This window comes from Antechinus flavipes, chromosome 2 (genome assembly GCF_016432865.1).
Source record: "Antechinus flavipes isolate AdamAnt ecotype Samford, QLD, Australia chromosome 2, AdamAnt_v2, whole genome shotgun sequence".
Classification (NCBI taxonomy): domain Eukaryota; kingdom Metazoa; phylum Chordata; class Mammalia; order Dasyuromorphia; family Dasyuridae; genus Antechinus; species Antechinus flavipes.
The window spans coordinates 583,760,564-583,781,833 of NC_067399.1; the positions used below are offsets into that span (position 1 = coordinate 583,760,564).

Genomic DNA, 21,270 nt, shown 5'->3' on the forward strand with positions numbered 1-21,270 from the left:
ATAATATCATTTTCAAGGATTTGCTTCTTCTAACAAGAGTGTGGCCTCTCAATCAAAAGAGTAACACACATTTCAAGACAGAAAAATGAGAGCTGGTGTATGTAGGCTAGTGTGCAGATGTCCTCCCTCTGAATGTCTTGAATATTTTAATGAAGCACTCAAAGAACCAACAAAATCTATTCTTAAAATATTTTTTTAAAAATCTTACCTGATTGATTGTGAGAAGTTATAAGCATCCATAACTGGGAGAGATTTCAAGGGTTCAGTATAGAGGTCTAAAAAAAGTATCTTTGCTACTTGATAACATCCTCCAGGCATGATTATATATTTTTTTATTTATTTTATGTGCATTATATACAGAAGATTTAAGAAGAACTAGGTAACAGACAGTGAACTTAAAAACAAAATAGTGTAAAATTAATGTCAGTGTTAAACTCATAATGAGTAGAGGGACTAAGGACATAAACAAAAATTTGAAGTAATATTGTGGAAAAAGAACATGGGTGAAAAAAGAATAGGACCTTGGTTTGATGTGGATAGAACAGTGGTAACTGATAAGTAAGAAAGTAGAACTTCTCAATTCTTATTTTGCATTTTTTTCACTGGAAGTAACAGAACAATTAGAGGAAGATGATACTCAAGATAAGAAACAGAATAGTCAGTGAGTGCCTTGTTGTCCTGATGAACTATATCTCTCTGTTATTGAAAGAACTGACACGTGATTACAGAACATGTCAATAATATTCCACTTTGGAAAGTATAAGGGAGATTACAAGATTAGACAACAGTCCCTATTTTTTAAAACAAAATAGAACAGAGTTTGCACACTACCTGAATGAGCTTTATTTCCATTCCTTGGAGGGGGGAAGTCTATAATGGATACTTATAGAGATGATAGGTAAGAACTGGAAGGTATAGGAAAGGAAGCAGTGCATTCAAAGAACTAGCATGGCTTCATTGAGAACAGGTCATCCCTAAAGATTTTTGCCTTACCCTATAGGAAAGTAGGAGGGGAAAGATAAAGGAAGGTGGGGAGGGTAATAGAAGAGAGGGCTTTTGGGGAGGGAGTGATCAGTAGCAAAACATTTTGGAGGAGGATCAGGGTAAAAAGAGAGAGAAAATAGAATAAATGAGGGAACTACAGTTAGTAATAATAATTAATAGTAATTAAAAAGAATTTTGAAGCAAGTTTTTCTGCTGTAAGCCTCATTTATCAAATGTATAGGTAACTGATTCAAATTTATTAAAAAAAATAAGAGCCATTCCCCAATTGATAAATGAGCAACATATATGAACTCTGCCCAAAGGACTAATTATATATATATAATTATAAATATATATATATAAAATATAAAAAATATAAAGGATAATTATGCATATCCTTTGATCACTACTAAGCATGAATCCCCAGAGAGATTTTTTTAAATAAAAGGACCTATTATACAAAAATATTTATAGTAGTTCTATTCTCAGGACAAAGAATTAGAAACTGAGGCAATACCCATCAACTGGGGAATGGCTGAATAAATTTTGATATGTGATTATGATGGAATATTATTGTTTTATGGGAAATGATTAGAAGATTTCAAAAAACCTGGAAAGTCCTTCATGAATCCAAACAAAGTGACATTTACTATCTACAAAGCATAGCCATGTTTTAGGATGATCAGCTGTGAATGATCTTGCTACACAATACAATACAATGAACCATGACTATTCTGAAGGACTTATAGTGAAAAATGCTATCCATACCTCAAAAAAGAATTGATTGTTTCTGAATACAGATTGAAGTATACTTTTTTTAAACTTTATTTTTCTTGAGAGTTTTTTTTTTTTTTAATGGAGGAGGATTTGAATGTAAGAAAGCTTAATAAGTCTCAGCTATGCCCTTGGAGTATTTTTTGTGATTATAAGGAGTCTCAATGAATGTCAGCCAGGTATTCTTGTATAACTATAACTATATTTATATCTATATCCTTGTATATATATAATATATATGTATATATACACACACACACACATATGTATGTATGTATAATATAAAAATGTGCTTGCCCTTATTTGATAAGGCACCCATTGGCACAGGAAAAGTAGGGGCCTTTTTCCTTGTGCTTGCTTTAAGATATTCCTCTGAGCCTTGAAAACCAGATCAGTTTCCTGAATGAAACTAGCTAGCTTAAAGGAATGAATAAACTACTTACTCCCCTTGGTGGAAGGTCCCATAACTGAGAAGCTGTTCTGTGTAGGAAGTCACTCATATAATAGAGTTGGTATAGTACCATAGTGAGGTAAACATTTTGGACCTTCACCCAGGAAGGGAGGCCTTCCCTGGGATTTGTTTTCCTTTTCATGGTGTACTCTGGTCAGTTATATGATTTGGAACTTCTCCAGCCAGAAAGCTCAGGAGTTGATATTTTCTAAACTGGTAATTATATATGTTGTCTTTATTACTGTGATAATGATTAAGTTGTGCATAGTTTCTCTATTACAAGTTTCTTTTCTCCTTATGTCTTATTTGAATCAAGGTTCTGAGCAGTAATAAACTTGTATTTATCCCCTTTAAGTTTGTGCCTGATGAATGTGGATTCCAAATCTAGATTAACATTACGGAGAGATCTATGTTTTCTTTTGCAACATGAGTTTTTTGTAAGTGTTTGACATAATTTCATATGTGCCTTCTTAATGGGGGTTGAAAATGGGGAGAAAGGGAGATAATCTGGAGCTCCAAAGTTTTGAAAACAAATGAAAAAAATTGCTTTAAATATAACTGGAGAAAATAAAAAATAAAAATAAATAATAGAATGATAAAATATTAAATATTTAAAATGTTTTAAAAGAGAAGGAAAAAAGAATAGGTTACTCCAGATTAATCTCATATTCTTTTTTGACTGGATTATTAAACTAGTAGAGAAATGCTCTGAACATACTTTATCAAAGCTTTGCTTTTTTGACTGGATTATTAAGCTAGTAGAGAAATGCTCTGGATATACTTTATCAAAGCTTTGCTCATTTCTAGGTAAACTATCTTATATTCCTCTTGAGAAAAGATGAATAGCTTTGGACTAGGTGAGATTACAATTAGATTGATTTGAGAACTTGTTGGATGGTCAGACTCAAAAGAACTGTTAGAATCACAATGTCATTGTTAGAGAATTTGTGGGGTGCCCTGGTGATGTATGCTTGGAACTATGCTATTTCATATTTTTATCAATGAGTTAGATGAGGCATACATGGCATGCTTGTCAAATTTGTACCTGATGCAAAGCTACTGAGGATAACTAACACACCAGACAACAGAATCATGATCAAAAAAGATCTTGACAGGCTTAGGGCACTGAGTTGAATCTAACAAGAGAAAACTAAATAGAAATAAATGTAAAGTCTTGGTACAAAAAATTAACTTTACGTATAATATAGAGAAGGCATAGTTTGTGATTTGTCTTGAAAGAGAGCTAGGGATTTTAGTGTACTAAAAGCTCAATATGTATTAAAATGTGATTTGATAATCAAAAAATATTAATCTTGGGCTATATTAAGAAAGCAATTTTTTTTTTTGCAATAAGAAGGTTAAAGTTCCACCATACTATGCACTGTTCAGTTATCCTCTACATTTATCTCTTCCACATTGTTGGGGTCAGGGGTATGGTGCCTCCAGGATCTGGAAAATCACAGAAATTTTTTGTGTGAGAAGTCTGAATTATTATGATACTAAAAGATGAGATAGATTGATATTGTATAATATAAAACACATATTTTATGCATTTCTGATTTTCTAAACCTTTGTCATCTGCTTGATTTTGCATGTCATCTGCATTTTCCACAAAATGTCCCCAAAATTCCCATTTAATTTTTTATTTTATACTGTGATATTCCAAAACCACAATGGTGAAAGTAATAATGTGGATAGGATAATTGTAGAATGTTGACTTCAGTTTTGTTTACAGCAGGTTCAGGAAAAACATTAATTATCCAGAGAGTGTCCAAAGTAGTTAACTAGGATGGTTAAGGGTCCTAAAGTCTGTCATATGTGGAGTAGTGTAAAGAACTGGGTATGTTTAGCCTCAAGAAGACAGGATTAGCAGGGGAAAGGAAGAAGGATGATAGTTGTCTTCAAGTATTTGAAGAGATGCTTTCCATAGGAGGAATTAGATCTGTTCTTGTCACAGAACAAATTTGTCGCTCCAAAAACAATGGTTAGAAGTTGCAAAAGGACAAATTTAATCCTAACCTCAGGAAAATGTTCCTAAAACTTAAAATAGCCCCAAGATGGGAGAGACCATACGGCTGGTTTCCTCTCCTTGAAGGTATTCAAACAGAGACTGGATGATTACTTATTTGATATATTATATTGCAGATTCCTTGCATTCTTGATTTAGATTAGATGGCTGCTAAGGTCTCTTCCTATTCTCAAATTCTTTGATTCTGGGTATATTTTATTTATGCTTGCATATAAATGTGTTGTTTCTCCCAGCAGAATGTAAGCTCTCTGAGCATGAGGGTCATTTCATTTTTATTTGTGTATTCTCTTATACTTAGCATGGGACCCAGGAAGCAGTAAGCACTTAATATACATTGAATATTTGATTGAATGTCTTTTCTGACTTTCTCCTTTAGGTGACTTCGGGTGGAAGAGCCAGCTACTATGTATCCTACAGAAGAGACCCCTTTGCCCAGATTAAGCTGCCCAAATATTCTCTGCCAAAGGTGAGTTGCTGTTTTCTCTCAAAAAAAAAAAAAAAAAAAGCAAATCCAAAACAAAACAGATTCTATGAGATTGATTTTTTAAAATTGTTGGAAGTTTTGTCCCATAGTGATAATGTAAAGCAGAATTTATATTGGGTGCCTGACTTTTTCTGTTTTAGACCCTTTATTTTCACCTTTCAGAATCCACATGCAGTTAGAAGCTTTTAATTTTCCTTGATGGCCCCTTGGTGACACAAGTACTAACTGGTTAGATTTTCTTGAAGAAATACCTCATCTTTATGGGAAATAGAGCTTCTTTGAAGTCATCACTCAAGGCCCTTACTTCAATATTGGATATGAACATTATAGAATTTGCTTAACCTTTCTAGGCCTCAATTTTCCAACATGAAGATGGGATATTCTGGGGATGGAGATATTAGATTGTTTGTGTGAAATTGCTCTGAGCTCTTGAAAAGAAAGTCATTGGATTTAAATTAAAAATCTTTGAACAATCAGTTCTCATGCTCCTGTTTGTAGCTAATTCATTTCCTCTTTCCCAAGTCACACTGAGTCTTAGACTGCTAGAGTCAATTAACTGGGAGTGTCATATTATCAGGCAAAAAACTAGGAATACATATGTTTAGGTTTGTGGAGATGGGCTTCAGTTTCTCTGACTGCATTCAAAGCTAGTTTAAATGTGTTTTGGATTAACCTTTCTTTTGTCAGTGTGGGCAATTGAAATTTGACTACATTGCCAACACTGGAATGCTAATTTCGAGCATGTTTTTGCCCTTTTGGGGAGAGTATAATTGCATATTTCTCTATTCAGAATCACAGAACCATAGAGTTGGAAAAGATCTCAGTGGATCCCTGGTTCAATGAATACCCTAAAAAGCTCTTCACTACAGCATGTCCAAAAACTGGTTATCTAGCCTCTGCTTGAAAAATTCCAATAAGAGGAATTCTTTATTTCCCGAGGCATCCCATTTCACTTTGAAACAGATCTAATTATCAAGAAGTTTTGCTTATCACAAGGCTAAGTGTGCCTCTTTGAATCTATCATTCCTTATTCCCACTTGTGTTCTCTTGGACCAAGCCAAGAATCCTTTTGTTAGGTGAAAGCCTTTCAAGTATTTGTAGACAAAAAATCATATTTAGTATGTTTTTTGTTTTAGGATAATTATATCCAAGTCTTTAACTTCATGTGAAATAAACTAAAAGTTCCTTTACCATTTTGATTGCTTCTCTCTGACACTCTTCATATTATTCATGTTTTGTGACTCCCATAACTAAGTATAATATTTTAGGTATGGTCTGATCATGATAAATTGCAGAGAGTATAATTTTCTTACTGCTAGGATCTAGATCTTTCTTAATGCAAGTCTAAATTTGCAATAGATTTTATGCCCACCATATCTCCCTGTTGACTCATATTGAGTTTGTAGCCTACTGATCTTTTTTTCAGAATGCTATCTATGTCTTTTCCATCTTCTTTGTATGAACTTAAATTTATGAATTTAGATATGTCTACTTTTATTCCTATTAAGTTTTATCTTATTATATTCAGCTCAATCTTCCAGTCCCATCAAAACAATTTTAGAATCAGTTGTTGTTCAGTTGTTCAGTTATGTCCAATTCTTTGTGACCCCATGAATTATAGCACATCAGGGCCTTATAATTTCTACTATCATTTAGTCTATCCAAGTTCATGTTCATTGTTTCCATGACACTATCTATTCATTTCATCCTCCGATATTCCATTTTTCTTTTGTCTCAAATCTTTCCCAACATCAGAGTTTTTCTCTTGAGTCCTTCTTCTCATTATGTGGCCAAAATATTAAAGCCTCAGCATCAGTATTTGACCTGCCAGTGAATAGACTGAATTTTTTTTTAAGTATTGACTGATTTGATCTCCTTGCTATCCAAAGGACTCCCAAAAGTCTTCTCCAGTAGCACAATTTTAAAGTATCGATTATATAGTGCTTAGTTTTCCTTATAAGAAAGTCATTTATTGCTACTGGAAAAACCATGGTTTTAATCATGTGGATCTTTGTCAGCAAAGTGATGTCTGTTTTTTAGTATGCAGTCCAGATTTACCATGGCTTTCTTCCAAGAAATATGTCATGCATTGTATTAGATGTTCTTGCCAGCTTTGTATCATATTAATTTGATACACATACCACCTATGTTTTTGCTCAAATAATTGGTAAAACGTTAATGATCCCAAGGCTGAGCAAAGATCACTGGGACATGCTACTGGAGGTCCTGCCACGTTGATAATAAATACTCTGTGATTCTGGTCATTTGACTAGTTTTAAATCCACTTAATTTTATTATCATCTAATTCACATCTCTGTTTTTCAGAAAATATTCAGAAAATAGCATGCTGTCATTTATCCAATATTTTGCAAAAATCTAGCTCAATTATACAAGTTTAGTAAACCTGTGAAAAAAGGAAATAACAGTAGACTGGTATGACTTATTCATGACAGAACCATCATGGCTTTTGGTGTTCACTGCTTCCTTTAGCGGATGTTCACTTAACATATTTAAATAGTTTCTAAACTTGTTAAATATTAACAAGTAGGAAGAGACAGAACTTAAGGTATTATAGCAAGGATATTTGACCAAGTATCTGGAATCTTGATTTCTAATCCTAGCTCACTGTGTAACATTGGGAAAAATCACTTAATTTTTTTCTTCCAAAATTAGATGAATTTGTGCTTTTCATCCATAATGGTCAGTGCCTTTATGGTTTCATAGCATAATAATGAACACAAACTGCATTTAATATCATCACCTATGATAACAAAGTCAGAGATAATCTCTGGATACCCCTAAAACCACGTTATGGCTGATTTGGGTTGTAGTGTAGAGTGAGAATAAGGTAGTGGATGGAACTCCGTTTTAGAGTTGGGTGTACTGAGTTGCATTGCCAGTAATGTTTAGGAACTTAGGCAAGTTATTTCTTTTGTCTGGATTTTAATATCTCCATTTGCAGAATAAAAGAGTTTTGAAACTTGTAATTTTTACTATTTTATTAACTAAGGAAGAAAAAATTCAGTAGATTTATGGTTGAAAAGAATCTTATGGGCTATTGAGTCTAACCCCTTTATTCTAAAAATGAAGAAGCTGGGACACAGATATTGTGACCTGTCCACAATTATATAGCTAGTAAGCATCTGGGCCAGGATTTGAAAAATCCTGATTCCAAATCAGGATCTTTCTGATTCCAAATCTAGTATATTATCTAGTATGTTGTTACAAGAGTCAAAAATATCCATTATAGGAGAAATCAGAAGAAAAAAAGAGAAGCTGTTCAACAGAACATGAGGATTTCTGTATGTTTTTCTGAGGGAAATGGGCCAACTATGTTTCTCTAAACTAAAACATTGTGTTAATATGGTATCTATTAGAAGGGGATTTTAAATTTGATTTTAATCTTATTTGTTTACTGTTAGTGGAGAACAAATGAATTCTTTATGTGGACTATAGCTCTAGTTTGAGGTGAGATGAGATCTAGAATTGATCATAACATTGAGGCAGTCCATTAAGAACCAGCAAACCTGTGGATTTATTCTTTATTCTTATTTATCGTTAAGCAGCACTGTCTGCCAGGCTCCTTTTCAGAGCTACATCAAAAGCTGTCTCTCATTAACATGATGGCTGCTGGGAAAATCACTGTCTGCTTATTGATCCCCTTTATTAGATCTGGAGAAGGAACTATCTGGATGGCTCTTTCTATTGCTTAGAAAGGGATATGGTTTAGCATCAAGTTGTTATTGTAGGGACCAATAGAAAGACAATATAACATAAAAGCATCACTCTGACTACACTTACAATCATTTTCCATATGTGTAAAGCAGGGTAAATTTAACTATTGGAACAGAGAAAAGACAGTGGGCCAGGGGTGTAGGGACCTGACTACTGCACTTGGCTCTACTATAAATTCAGATGATTTTGTGCTAGTCACCTCATATGCCAGAAGGATTTTCCTTCTGGATGAATTGAGAGCAATCAATCAGTTGATGCCTAAAGTGCCTTATAGCTTTAACTTGCTTTGATTCCATGATTCTGTGATCTCAACTGAATCTGCCTTCTGGGGGTGGGGGGGTAGAGCTTGAGCTTTGGGGTGTCTTTGTGCTGACTTGAAATGAATATCACAACACTAAAAGCTACTGATACCCTGGAGGGAAATTCTAATAATTGCCTGAACTCAATGCAGAACACAGACAGACATCAGCCCAAGGCACCATTTGCTCATTCTACCCCTCCAATGGCCAAATAAACCATATGCTTTGGGAAAGAATAAACCCATCCAAGGAAATATCATACCCACAAAAGCAACAACAATAACTTGAATCAATACATCATCTTTCTTTCAAGTAGTTCAAATAAAGCTCATATCTCAGTTTGGCTTTGAGCATGGCCTAAGTCTCATCATGACCTGAGGACTTGATCAGACTTTCCAGTATCCTCCTGTGTCATCAAGGCAAGTGGTTTTTTGAATAAAAAGTGGAAAATAAAATCTTTCCTGGGAGTTTTAATTTTTTTCAGTTAATTTATAGTTTTTTAAACTAAAACAGTACAGAATACTTCTTTTGTAACATATATGTAAGTTTTTAAATAATCATGATAAATTATAGGAAGAGTTAGAAAAAGCTGTATTCATAGAATTCCCTGAAATGTGCCACATATCCTAATACTTGGGGTTGTAAATAATAGAAAAATACTTTAAATATATTTCCAAAATACTGTTGTGATCCATATGACATTCATTTTGATGTCATAGGAATGTAATTTAGAAAAAAAATCACAAAGAAAGTGCCTGTTTCCTTAAAAATCACTGAACAAGAGAAAAGTAATATTCATCTTAAAATGATTTTATGCTGTGGTGTTCAAAAAGTTTGAGAGATATAGTTTCTGATGATTTAATAATTTAATTAATAATGCCAGAAGGTTTATTAATAAAAGGTCAGTAGCCCTTTTGAATGCCAGATTCTTCATAGTGGTAGGCTTACAGTTTATGTGGTCTTGAAGAGTAGGAGTTCCTGGCAAAGAACTCTGATAGGACAAAAATTAATGAAAAAATGAATATCACAATGAGAAGTTGAGGTAAATTCTAATGAGACTCTTGAGTGATTTGGATCACTCAAATATTATCAATTTCATATCATCTGTCTGACAAAAGGAAGATACACATTTTCTCAGACCTATCTGAGCAAACAGAATGATCAAGAATGCAACAATTAGCTTAAATTTAGATTTTTTTTTATTATCTAATGTCTTAGATCTCAGCCATTTTGGTTGAATACATGTTTACTAAAGATTTCCCAATCTGGCTAATTTCTGGATGTATAAGGAGAAAAGGGTGAAAGCCTTGATCCTATTTCATAATTGATGATTAATACAAGAGAGAAATAATTATGTCACTCAGAATACAATTCTATAGAATATCTTTTTTTTTTAATGAAAGCTTTTTTTTTTTTTTTTTTTGAGGCAATTGGGGTTAAGTGACTTGCCTAGGGCCACATAGCTAAGAAGTATTAAGTGTCCTAGGCCAGATTTGAACTCAGGTACTCCTGACTTCCAGACTAGTACTCTATCCACTGTACCACCTAGCTGCCCCTTATTAAAGCTTTTTATTTACAAAACATATGCATGAGTAATTTTCCAACACTGAGCCTTTTCCTTAAAATACTCAGGAGCATATATTTAAAACCTTCAGTAAGCATCATATGCAATGGGGAAAAATTGGAACCTTTCCCAGTAAGATCTGGAGTGAAGCAAGGTTGCCCACTATCACCATTATTATTCAATATTGTATTAGAAACACTAATACAATAATAACTCTGCAATAAGAGTCGAGAAAGAAATTAAAGGAATTAGAGTAGGCAATGAGGAAACCAAACTATCACTCTTTGCAGATGATATGATGGTATACATAGAGAACCCCAGAGATTCTACTAAAAAGCTATTAGAAACAATTCATAATTTTAGCAAAGTAGCAGGATACAAAATAAATCCCCATAAATCCTCAGCATTTTTATATATCACCAACAAAATCCAACAGCAAGAGATACAAAGGGAAATTCCATTCAAAATAACTGTTGATAGCATAAAATATTTGGGAATCTATCTACCAAAGGAAAGTCAGGAATTATATGAGCAAAATTACAAAAAAGTTTCCACACAAATAAAGTCAGACTTAAATAATTGGAAAAATATTAAGTGCTCTTGGATAGGCTGAGCGAATATAATAAAGATGACAATACTCCCTAAACTAATGTATTTATTTAGTGCTATACCAATCAGACTTCCAAGAAAATATTTTAATGATCTAGAAAAAATAACAACAAAATTCATATGGAACAATAAAAAGTCAAGAATCTCAAGGGAATTAATGAAAAAAAAATCAAATGAAGTTGGCCTAGCTGTACCTGATCTAAAATTATATTATAAAGCAGCAGTTGCCAAAACCATTTGGTATTGGCTAAGAAATAGATTAGTTGATCAGTGGAAAAGGTTAGGTTTACAAGACAGAATAGTTAACTATAGCAATCTAGTGTTTGACAAACCCAAAGATCCTAACTTTTGGGATAAGAATTCATTATTTGATAAAAACTGCTGGGATGACTGGAAATTAGTATGGCAGAAATTAGGCATGGACCCACACTTAACACCATATGCCAAGATAAGATCAAAATGGGTCCATGACCTAGGCATAAAGAATAGATTATAAATAAATGAGAGGAACATAGGATAGTTTATCTCTCAGACTTGTGGAGGAGAAAGAAATTTGTGACCAAAGATGAACTAGAGACCATTACTGATTACAAAATAGAAAATTTTGATTATATCAAATTAAAAAGCCTTTGTACAAACAAAACTAATGCAAACAAGATTAGAAGGGAAGCACCAAACTAGGAAAACATCTTTACAGTTAAAGGTTCTGATAAAGGCCTCATTTCCAAAATATATAGAGAACTGACTCAAATTTATAAGAAATCAAGCCATTCTCCAATTGATAAATGGTCAAAGGATATGAACAGACAATTTTCAGATGATGAAATTGAAACTATTACCACTCATATGAAAGAGTGTTCCAAATCACTATTGATCAGAGAAATGCAAATTAAGACAACTCTGAGATACCACTACATACCTGTCAGATTGGCTAAGATGACAGGAAAAAATAATGATGAATGTTGGAGGGGATGCGGGAAAACTGGGACACTGATGCATTGTTGGTGGAATTGTGAACGAATCCAACCATTCTGGAGAGCAATCTGGAATTATGCCCCAAAAGTTATCAAACTGTGCAACCCTTTGATCCAGCAGTGTTTCTACTGGGCTTATACCCCAAAGAGATACTAAAGAAGGGAAAGGGACCTGTATGTGCAAAAATGTTTGTGGCAGCCCTGTTTGTAGTGGCTAGAAACTGGAAATTGAATGGATGCCCATCAATTGGAGAATGGCTGGGTAAATTGTGGTATATGAATGTTATGGAATATTATTGTTCTGTAAGAAATGACCAGCAGGATGAATACAGAGAGGCTTGGAGAGACTTACATGAACTGATGTTAAGTGAAATGAGCAGAACAAGGAGATCATTATACACTTAGACAACGATATTGTATTAGGATGTATTCTGATGGAAGTAGATTTCTTTGACAAAGAGACCTAACTGAATTTCATTTGATAAATGATGGACAGAAGCAGCTACACCCAAAGAAAGAACACTGGGAAATGAATGTGAACTATTTGCATTTTTGTTTTTCTTCCCAGGTTATTTTTAACTTCTGAATCCAATTCTCCCTGTGCAACAAGAGAACTGTTCGGTTCTGCAAACATATATTGTATCTAGGATGTACTGCAACATATCTAACATATGTAGGACTGCTTGCCATCTAGGGGAGGGGGTGGAGGGAGGGAGGGGAAAAATCGGAACAGAAGCGAGTGCGAGGGATAATGTTGTAAAAAAAAAAATTACCCTGGCATGGATTCTGTCAATATAAAGTTATTATTAAATAAAACAAAAAACAAACAAACAAAAAAAAAAAACACTGAGCCTTGCAAAACTTTCTGTTCCAAATTTCCCCCCTTTCCCCTCCTTCCCCTAAATAGCATGTCTAATATATGTTAAATATGTTAATATATATTAAATCCAATTTATGTATACATATTTATACAGTTATTTAGCTGTACAAGAAAAATCAGATTTAGAAAGGAAAAAAAAAAAAAAACCTGAGATGGAAAATAAAATTCAAGCAAACATCAACAGAAAGCATGAAAATGGTATGTTGCGGTCCACACTCACTTCCCAAGGTCCTCTATCTGGGCGTAAATGGCTCTCTTCATCACTGAACAAGTGAAACTGATTTGAATCAAATTATTTTTGAAGAGAGCCACGTCCATCAGAATTGAGCATCATATAGTTTTGTTGTTGCCGTGTATCTCCTGATTCTGCTCATTTCACTTAGCAAAAGTTCACGTAAGTCTCTTCAGTCCTCCCAGAAATCATCTTGCTGGTTGTTTCTTATTGAACAAAAATATTCCATAACATTCATATCCCATAATTTATTCAGCCATTCTCCAATTGATGGGCATCCACTCAATTTTCAGTTACTTGCCACTACAAAGAGGGCTGGCACAAACATTCTTGCACAAACAGGTCCCTTTCCCTCCTTTAAGATCTCTTTGGGATATAAGCCAGTAGTAATACTGCTGGATCAAAGGGTATGCACAGTTTGATAACTTTTTGAGCATAATTCCAAATTTCTCTCTAGAATGGCTGGATCCGTTGACAATTCCACCAACAATGTATCAGTGTCCCAGTTTTCCCGCATCCCCTCCAACATTCATTATTATCTTTTTCTGTCATCTTAGTCAATTAGGTGTGCAGTGATATCTCAGTGGTTGTCTTACTTTGCATTTCTCTGATCAGTAATGATTTTTCATCTTTTCATATGACTATAAATGCTTTCAATTTCTTCATCTGAAAATTGCCTCTTCATATTCTTTGACCATTTATCAATTGGAGAATGGCTTGAATTCCTTTTTTTTTTTCTTTTTAAATATTTTTTATTTATATATTTTTATAGCTTTTTATTTACAAATATATGAATAGGTAATTTTTTAGCATTGAAAGTTGCAAATACTTTTGTTCCAACTTTTCCCCTCCTTCCCCTCACCCCTTGCCCCAGATAGTAGGTTGATATGTTAAATATGTTAAAATATAAGTTAAATACAATATATGTATACATGTCCAAACAGTAATTTTGCTGTATAAAAAGAGTCAGATTTTGAAATAGTGTACAATTATCCTGTGAAGGAAATCAAAAATGCAGGCAGAAAAAAATAGAGGGATTGGGAATTCTATGTAGTGGTTCATAGTCATCTCCCAGAGTTCTTTCCCTGGGTGTAGCTAGTTCAGTTATTACTGCTCTGTTCGAACTGATTTGGTTCATGTCATTGTTAAAGTGGGCCACGTCCATCAGAATTGATATTGATATAGTATTGTTGTTGAAGTAAATAATGATCTTCTGGTCCTGCTCATTTTACTCAGCATCAGTTTATGTAAGTCTCTACAGGCCTTTCTGAAATCATCCTGTTGGTCATTTCTTACAGAACAATATTTCATAATATTCATATACCACAATTTATTCAGCCATTCTCCAATTGAGATGGGCATCCACTCAGTTTCCAGTTTCTGGCCACTACAAAGAGGGCTGAATGGCTTGAATTCTTATAAATTTAAGTTACTTCTCTATATATTTTAGAAATGAGGCCTTTATCAAAACCTTTGAATGTAAAATGTTTTCCTAGTTTATTGCTTCCCTTCTAATCTTGTCTGCATTAGTTTTGTTAATATTAAGTTTAAAAGTTTTTGTACAATCAAAATTATCTATTTTGTGATTGATAATGATCTCTAATTCTCCCACAAATTCCTTCCACAGATACAAGAAGTAAACTATCCTATGTTCTTCCAATTTGTTTATAATATCATTCTTTATATCTAAATCATAAACCCATTTCCATCTTATCTTGTTAGTTGTAAGTCAATGCCTACTTTGTGCCATACTAGTTTCCAATTTTCCCAGCAATTTTTGTCAAATAGTGAGTTCTTATCCCAAAAGCTGAGGTCTTTGGTTTTTGAAATACTAGATTACTATAGTCATTGACTTATCCTGTTCCACTATTAACTTATTCCACTGATCAACCTACTCTTGTTTCTTAGCCAGTACCAAATGGTTTTGATGATTACTGCTTTAAAATATAGTTTTAGATTTGGTACAGCTAGGCTACATTTATTTGCTTTTTTTTCCCATTAATTTCCTTGAAATCCTTGACTTTTTGTTCTTCCAAATGAATTTTGTTGTTATTTTTTCTAAGTCAGTAAAATAGTTTCTTAGGAGTTTGATTGGTATAGCACTAAATAAATAGATTAGTTTAGGTAGCATTGTCATCTTTATTATATTCACTCGACCTATCCAAGAGCACTTGATATTTTTCTAGTTGTTTAGATTTGACTTTGTGTGGAAAGTCTTTTGTAGTTTTGCTTATATAGTTCCTGACTTTTCCTTGTGAGATAGATTCCCAAATATAAAATATTTGGGAATTCAAAAGTAATTTTGAATGGAATTTCTCTTTGTATCTATTGCTGTTGGTTTTTGTTAATGATGTACAAAAATGCTTATGATTTATATAGATTTTGTATCCTGAAACTTTGATAAAGTTGTGGATTATTTCTAGTAGTTTTTTAGTTGATTCTCTAGATTCTCTAAATATATCATCATATCTGAAAAGAGTGATTATTTGGTTTCCTCACTGGTTACTCTAATTCCTTTAATCTCTTTTTCTTCTCTTCTTGCGAAAGCTAGCATTTCTAATACAATATTCAATAGTAATGGTGATAATGGGCAACATTGTTTTACCCCTGATCTTATTGGGAATGGTTCCATTTTATCACCATTATATATGATGCTTGCTGATGGTTTTAAATAAATGCTGCTGACTATTTTAAGGAAAAATCCATTTATTCCTATATTCTCTAGTGTTTTTAATAGGAATGGATGTTGGATTTTATCAAATGTTTTTTCAGCATCTACTGAGATAATCATATGTTTTTTGTTAATTTGGTTATTGATATAGTTAATTATGCTAATAGTTTCCCTCATATTGAACTAGCCCTTCATTCCTGGTATAAGTCCTACTTAGTCATAGTGAATTATCTTGGGGATGATTTTCTATAATCTCTTTGCTAATATTTTATTTAAGATTTTTGCATCAATATCCATTAGGGAGATTAGTGTATAATTTTCTTTCTCTGTTTTCAACTTACCTGGTTTAAATATCAATATCATGTCTGTGTCATTAAAAAAAAAATTGGTAGGAGTCCTTCATTCTCTATTTTTAAAAATAGTTTATATAGTATTGGAGTTAATTGTTCTTTAAATTGCTTTTTGGTAGAATTCATATATAAATCCATCTAGTCCTGGGAATTTTTTCTGAGGGAGTTGATTAATAGTTTGTTCTATTTCTTTTTCTAAAATGGGACTATTTAAGTAATTTATTTCCTCTTCTGATAATCTGGGCAATCTATATTTTTGTAGGTATTCCTCCATATCACTTGGGTTATCAAATTTATTTGCATAAAATTGGGCAAAATAACTCCTAATTTTTGCTCTAATTTCCTCTCCATTGGTGGAAAGTTCTCCCTTTTCATTTTGGAGAATAACAATCTGATTTTTCTCTTTCCTTTTTCTAATCATATTAACTAAAGGTTTATCTATTTTGTTGTTTTTTTCATAAAACCAACTTTTAGTTTTATTTATTCAATAGTTTTTTTTTTTACTTTCAATTTTAGTAATCTCTCCTTTTATTTTTAGAATTTCAAGTTTGGTATTTGTTTGGGGGTTTTTAATTTGTTTTTTTCCTAGCTTTTTTTAGTTGCAAATCCAATTCATTGATTTTCTCTTTTTCTATTTTATGCAAATAAGCATCTAGAGATATAAAATTTCCCCTTATTACCTCTTTGAATGCATCCCACAAATTTTGGTATGTTGTCTCATTATTGTCATTCTCTTGGATTTAAATATTAATTGTAACTATGATTTGCTATTTCACCTATTCATTCTTTAGGATGAGATTATTTAGTTTCCAATTACTTTTTGGTCTATTTTCTTCTGACCTTATATTGCATGTGATTTTTATTGCATCATGATCTGAAAAAAATACATTTACTATTTCTGCCTCTCTGGATTTGATTTTGAGGTTTTTAAAGCTGTAATACATGGTCAATTTTTGTATAAATTCCATGAACCGCTGAGAAAAAAGTAAACTTATTTCTGTCTCCATTTAATTTTCTCCAAAGAGCTATCATACCTAATTTTTCTAAGATTTTGTTAGCTTATTCCTTAACTTATTTATTTTACCTAGTTCTGAGAGAGCAAGGTTGAGATCCCCACTAGTATAGTTTTGCTGTCTATTTCTTCTTGCATCTCTCTTAACTTCTCCTCTAGGGATTTCCATGCTATACCACTTGATGCATATATATTTAGTGTTGATATTGCTTCACTATTTATGGTGCCTTTTGGTAAAATATAGTTTCCTACCTTATCACTTTTAATTAGATCTAGCTTTGCCTTTACTTGATCTGAGATCAGGATTGCTATCCCTGCTTTTTTTTTTCCTCACCTGAAGCATAATATATTCTGCTCCAGCACTTTACCTTCACTCTGATGTATCACTATGCTTTAAATGTGTTTCATGTATAGAGCATATTGTAAGTTTCTGGCTTTTAATTCTGTCGGCTATCTGCTTCCCTTTTTGGGGGGAGTTCATCCCATTCACATTCACAGTTAAAATAACTAATTCTGCATTTCCTGCCATCTTATTTACCCTAGGTTATGTTTTTCTCTTTCCTATAGTATTTTGTTTTTGATGACCACCTCCCTCATATAGTCCTCCCCCTTTAGAGCCTCTCCCCCTTTTTTACACCTTTCTCCTAATTCTTCTCTTTTCCCTTCTATTAGTTTCTCCCTTTCTTTTCCCTCTTTCCCTCCTACTTCCCTATAAGATGAGACAAGTTTCTTTATGATACCATATGTCTGCTATTCTCTCTGAGCCAAATTTGATAAGAGTAAGATTCACACAATGCTCACCCTTTTCTGTTCTTTCCCTCAATTCTAATAGGTTTTCTTTATCTCTTAGTGATATAAGTGATATAAGATCTCTTATTTTATCTCCTTTTCCCTCTTCTTCCAGTATGATCCCCTTTCCACCTCTAGTTTCTTTGTCATATTATCATAATAAAATCAAATTATACCTACATTCTCTAAGTGTTCCCATAACAGAAATATAATTTTCAAGAGTTCTTTCCTTTTTACTTCTTTTATGCTTCTGTGTTTAGAGATCAATTTTTTTGTTTAGTTCTGGTCTTTTCATTAGAAATAGGTGAAATTCACCTATATAATTTAATGTCCATCTTTTTCCCTAAAAGATAATGCTCATCTTATTTAGATAGTTTATTCCTGGCTGTAATTCCAGTTCCTTTGTTTTTCAGAATATTAGATTCCAGGCCCTTCGATCCTTTAAGGTGGAAGCTGCTAGGTCCTGGATAATTCTTATTGTGGCTCCTCAGTATTTAAATTCTTTCTTTCTGGCTCCTTGCAAATCTTTTTCTTGGTATCATAGTTCCCAAATTTAGCCATGATATTCTGTGTGGATTTAATTTTGGGGTCTCTGTCAGGAGGAAATGGGTGGATATTATCTTTTGATTCTAAAATATCAGGGAAGTTTTCTTTTATCATTTCTTGTAAGATAATATCTATGTTCTTTTTTTCATCACGGCTTTCAGGAAGCCCAATAATCCTTAGATGGTCTCTCCTAGATCTATTTTCCAGGTCAGTTTTTTTCTTAGGAGATATTTCACATTTTCTTCTATTAATTCATTTATTTGTTTTTGTTTGATGGATTCTTGAAGTTTTAATGAGTCATTAATTTCCATTTGTTCAATTCTAATTTTTAGTAAATTATTTTCTTTCATTACCTTTTTTAGCTCCTTTTGCAATTGGCCAATTAAAATTTTCTGTCCATTGCATTCTTTTCCCATTTTTTCCATTCTGTTGAAATGATCCCATTTCATTTCCCCATTTTTCTTCTCTCTTTTAAGATCCTTTATGCACTCTTTGAAGAAAGCCTTGTGAAATGTGGACCAGCTCATGTCTCTCTTTGGGGCTTCTTCTAGAGTTGCTTTGCCTTTAGGAACCTCAAGATTTGAGGTCTGTTGTTCTCTCTCTCCATAAAAATTGTTTATTTTTTTCAAATTCGTTTTTTTTTAAGGCTTGAGGTCTGTCCAATGCAAAGGAACACAGCTGCTTTAATTTGCCCTGAGGCAGTGCTGCTGATTGATTTCCAGTGCTGGGTAATGGCTGCTAGGTCTGACATTCGCCGGAGGCTGGCTTACAATTTGCTTTGAGTAGTAAATCTGCTAAACTACCTGCTTGCAAGCAGGACAGAGTGGCTTTAAGAGGCCTACAGAAGATTCTCATGTGTGTGGAAACTACAATGCTGACTCTCTTCCCCAGCTCCTTGTCCTGTCTCCCTGTGCTGGGGTCTGGGCTTGACAGACTGTCCCCCTGCCTGATTAAAAGAGACCTATTCTGAAGTTCTTCTAAGATATCCTCTTCTACAGATGTGTTGCACTCCAAATATTTGTGGGTTCTTTGACTCCAAGACCAGTTTAGAGGCTTAATCTCCTGTTGGTTTGAGAGAAGGTTAGAGGAGGTTACAGAGAATTGTGTTTGCTCTTTGCCAACTTGGCTCCGCCCCTCTATATGTCTAGAATATCTTTTTTTAAATCAACCCAACAGTAAAAATTAAGACTTCTTCTTTTTCCATAAACAATTTTATTGTAAACTTAGAAAACTTTCCCCCTTCTGGATTTTACCTGGATGTAAGCCTTTTATTTATTTATTTTTTCTTTATGAATCATATTGGGAGAGAAAAATCTGAATAAAAGGAAAAAAAAAACATAAAAGAGGAAAAAAGTGAATTTAGCATTTGTTGCTTTATATTAAGTCTCCAAAGTTCTCTTTCTGAATGCAAATGGTATCTTCTATCCAAAATTTGTTGGATCATTGAACTCCTAAGAAGAACAAATTCTTTCATAATTGATCATTGTCACAATCTTACTGTCACTGAGTACAATGTATTCCTGGTTCTACTTGTTTCTCCCAGCATCAGTTCATGTAAATCTTTCCAGGTCTTTTTAAAATCAGCTTGTTGTTCATTTTTATAGAACAATAATATCCCATTAACTTCGTATACTATAACTTATTCAGCCATTGCCTAATTGTTGGGAACCCACTCATTTTCCAATTTATTGCCACCACAAAAAGAGATGCTACAAACATTTTTTGCACATGTGGTTCTTTTTTCTTCCTTTATGATTTCTTTGGGATACAGACCCAGTAGTAGCACCACTGGATCAAAGGGTATGCACACTTTATAGTCCTGTGTGCATAGTTCCAAATTATTCTCGAGAATGGTTGTTCATTTTACAACTCCACCCACAATGCATTAGTGTCCTAGTTTTCCCACATCCCTCCAACATTTATCATTATCTTTTCCTGTCATCTTAGTCAATCTGAGAAGTGTGAAGTGGTAACTCAGAGTTGTTTTAATTTGCATTTCTCTAATCAATAGTGATTGAGAGCATTTTTTCATATAACTTTAGATGGCTTTAATAATGTCATCTGAAAATTGTTTATATCCTTTGATCATTTATCAGTTGAGGACTGACTTGTATCCTTATAAATTTGATACAGTTATTATATATTTTAGAAATGGAGCTTTTATCAGAAACACTGACTGTGGAAATTTTTTTCAGCTTTGTACCTGACTTTTAATCTTGTTTGTATTGGTTTTGTTTGTGCAAAACCTTTTTAATTTAATGTAATCAAAGCTACCCAAAAATTTGAGCTTATTTTAGTATAAGGTGTGAAATGTAGGTCTATGTCAATTTTGACATATTATTTTCCAGTTTTCCCAGCAATTTTTGTCAGATAGTGAGTTCTTACCTCAGAAGCTGGAGTTTTGGGGTTGTCAAATACTAGATTGCTATAGTCAATGATTATTTCATCATATGTAGCTAACTTATTCCACTGATCCACCACTCTATTTCTTAGCCAGTTACCAAATATTTTGATAATTATTGCTTCATAATATAGTTTTAGGTCTGGTACTGCTAGGCCACTCTCGTTTGTATTTTTTTCATTAATTCTTTAGATATTCTTGCATTTTTGTTCTGCCAGATGAATTCTGTTATTATTTTCTTTTGGCAGTTTGATTAGTATGGTACTAAACAAGTAGATCAATTATATGGAATTGTCATTTTTTATATTAGCTCAATACCCATGAGCAAGTGATAATTTTCAATTATTTAGATCAGATTTTGTATGAGGTATTTTGTAATTGTGTTCATATAGTTCCCAGGTTTGTCCTGGCAGGTAGATACCCAAATATTTTATTTTGTCTACAGTTATTTTAAATTGAATTTCTCTTTCCATCTCTTGTTGCTGG

General features: G+C 33.2%; 1 protein-coding gene across 1 annotated transcript in view; it reads left to right on the forward strand.

Moving 5' to 3' along the window:
* Positions 1 to 21,270, forward strand: part of SORCS3 (sortilin related VPS10 domain containing receptor 3) — a 687,244-nt gene that overhangs the window by 541,139 nt on the left and 124,835 nt on the right. The window contains exon 8 of the mRNA XM_051981368.1: positions 4,615 to 4,704. Within this exon, the coding sequence (XP_051837328.1) occupies positions 4,615 to 4,704 (90 nt within the window). The remainder of the gene's footprint in view (positions 1 to 4,614; positions 4,705 to 21,270) is intronic.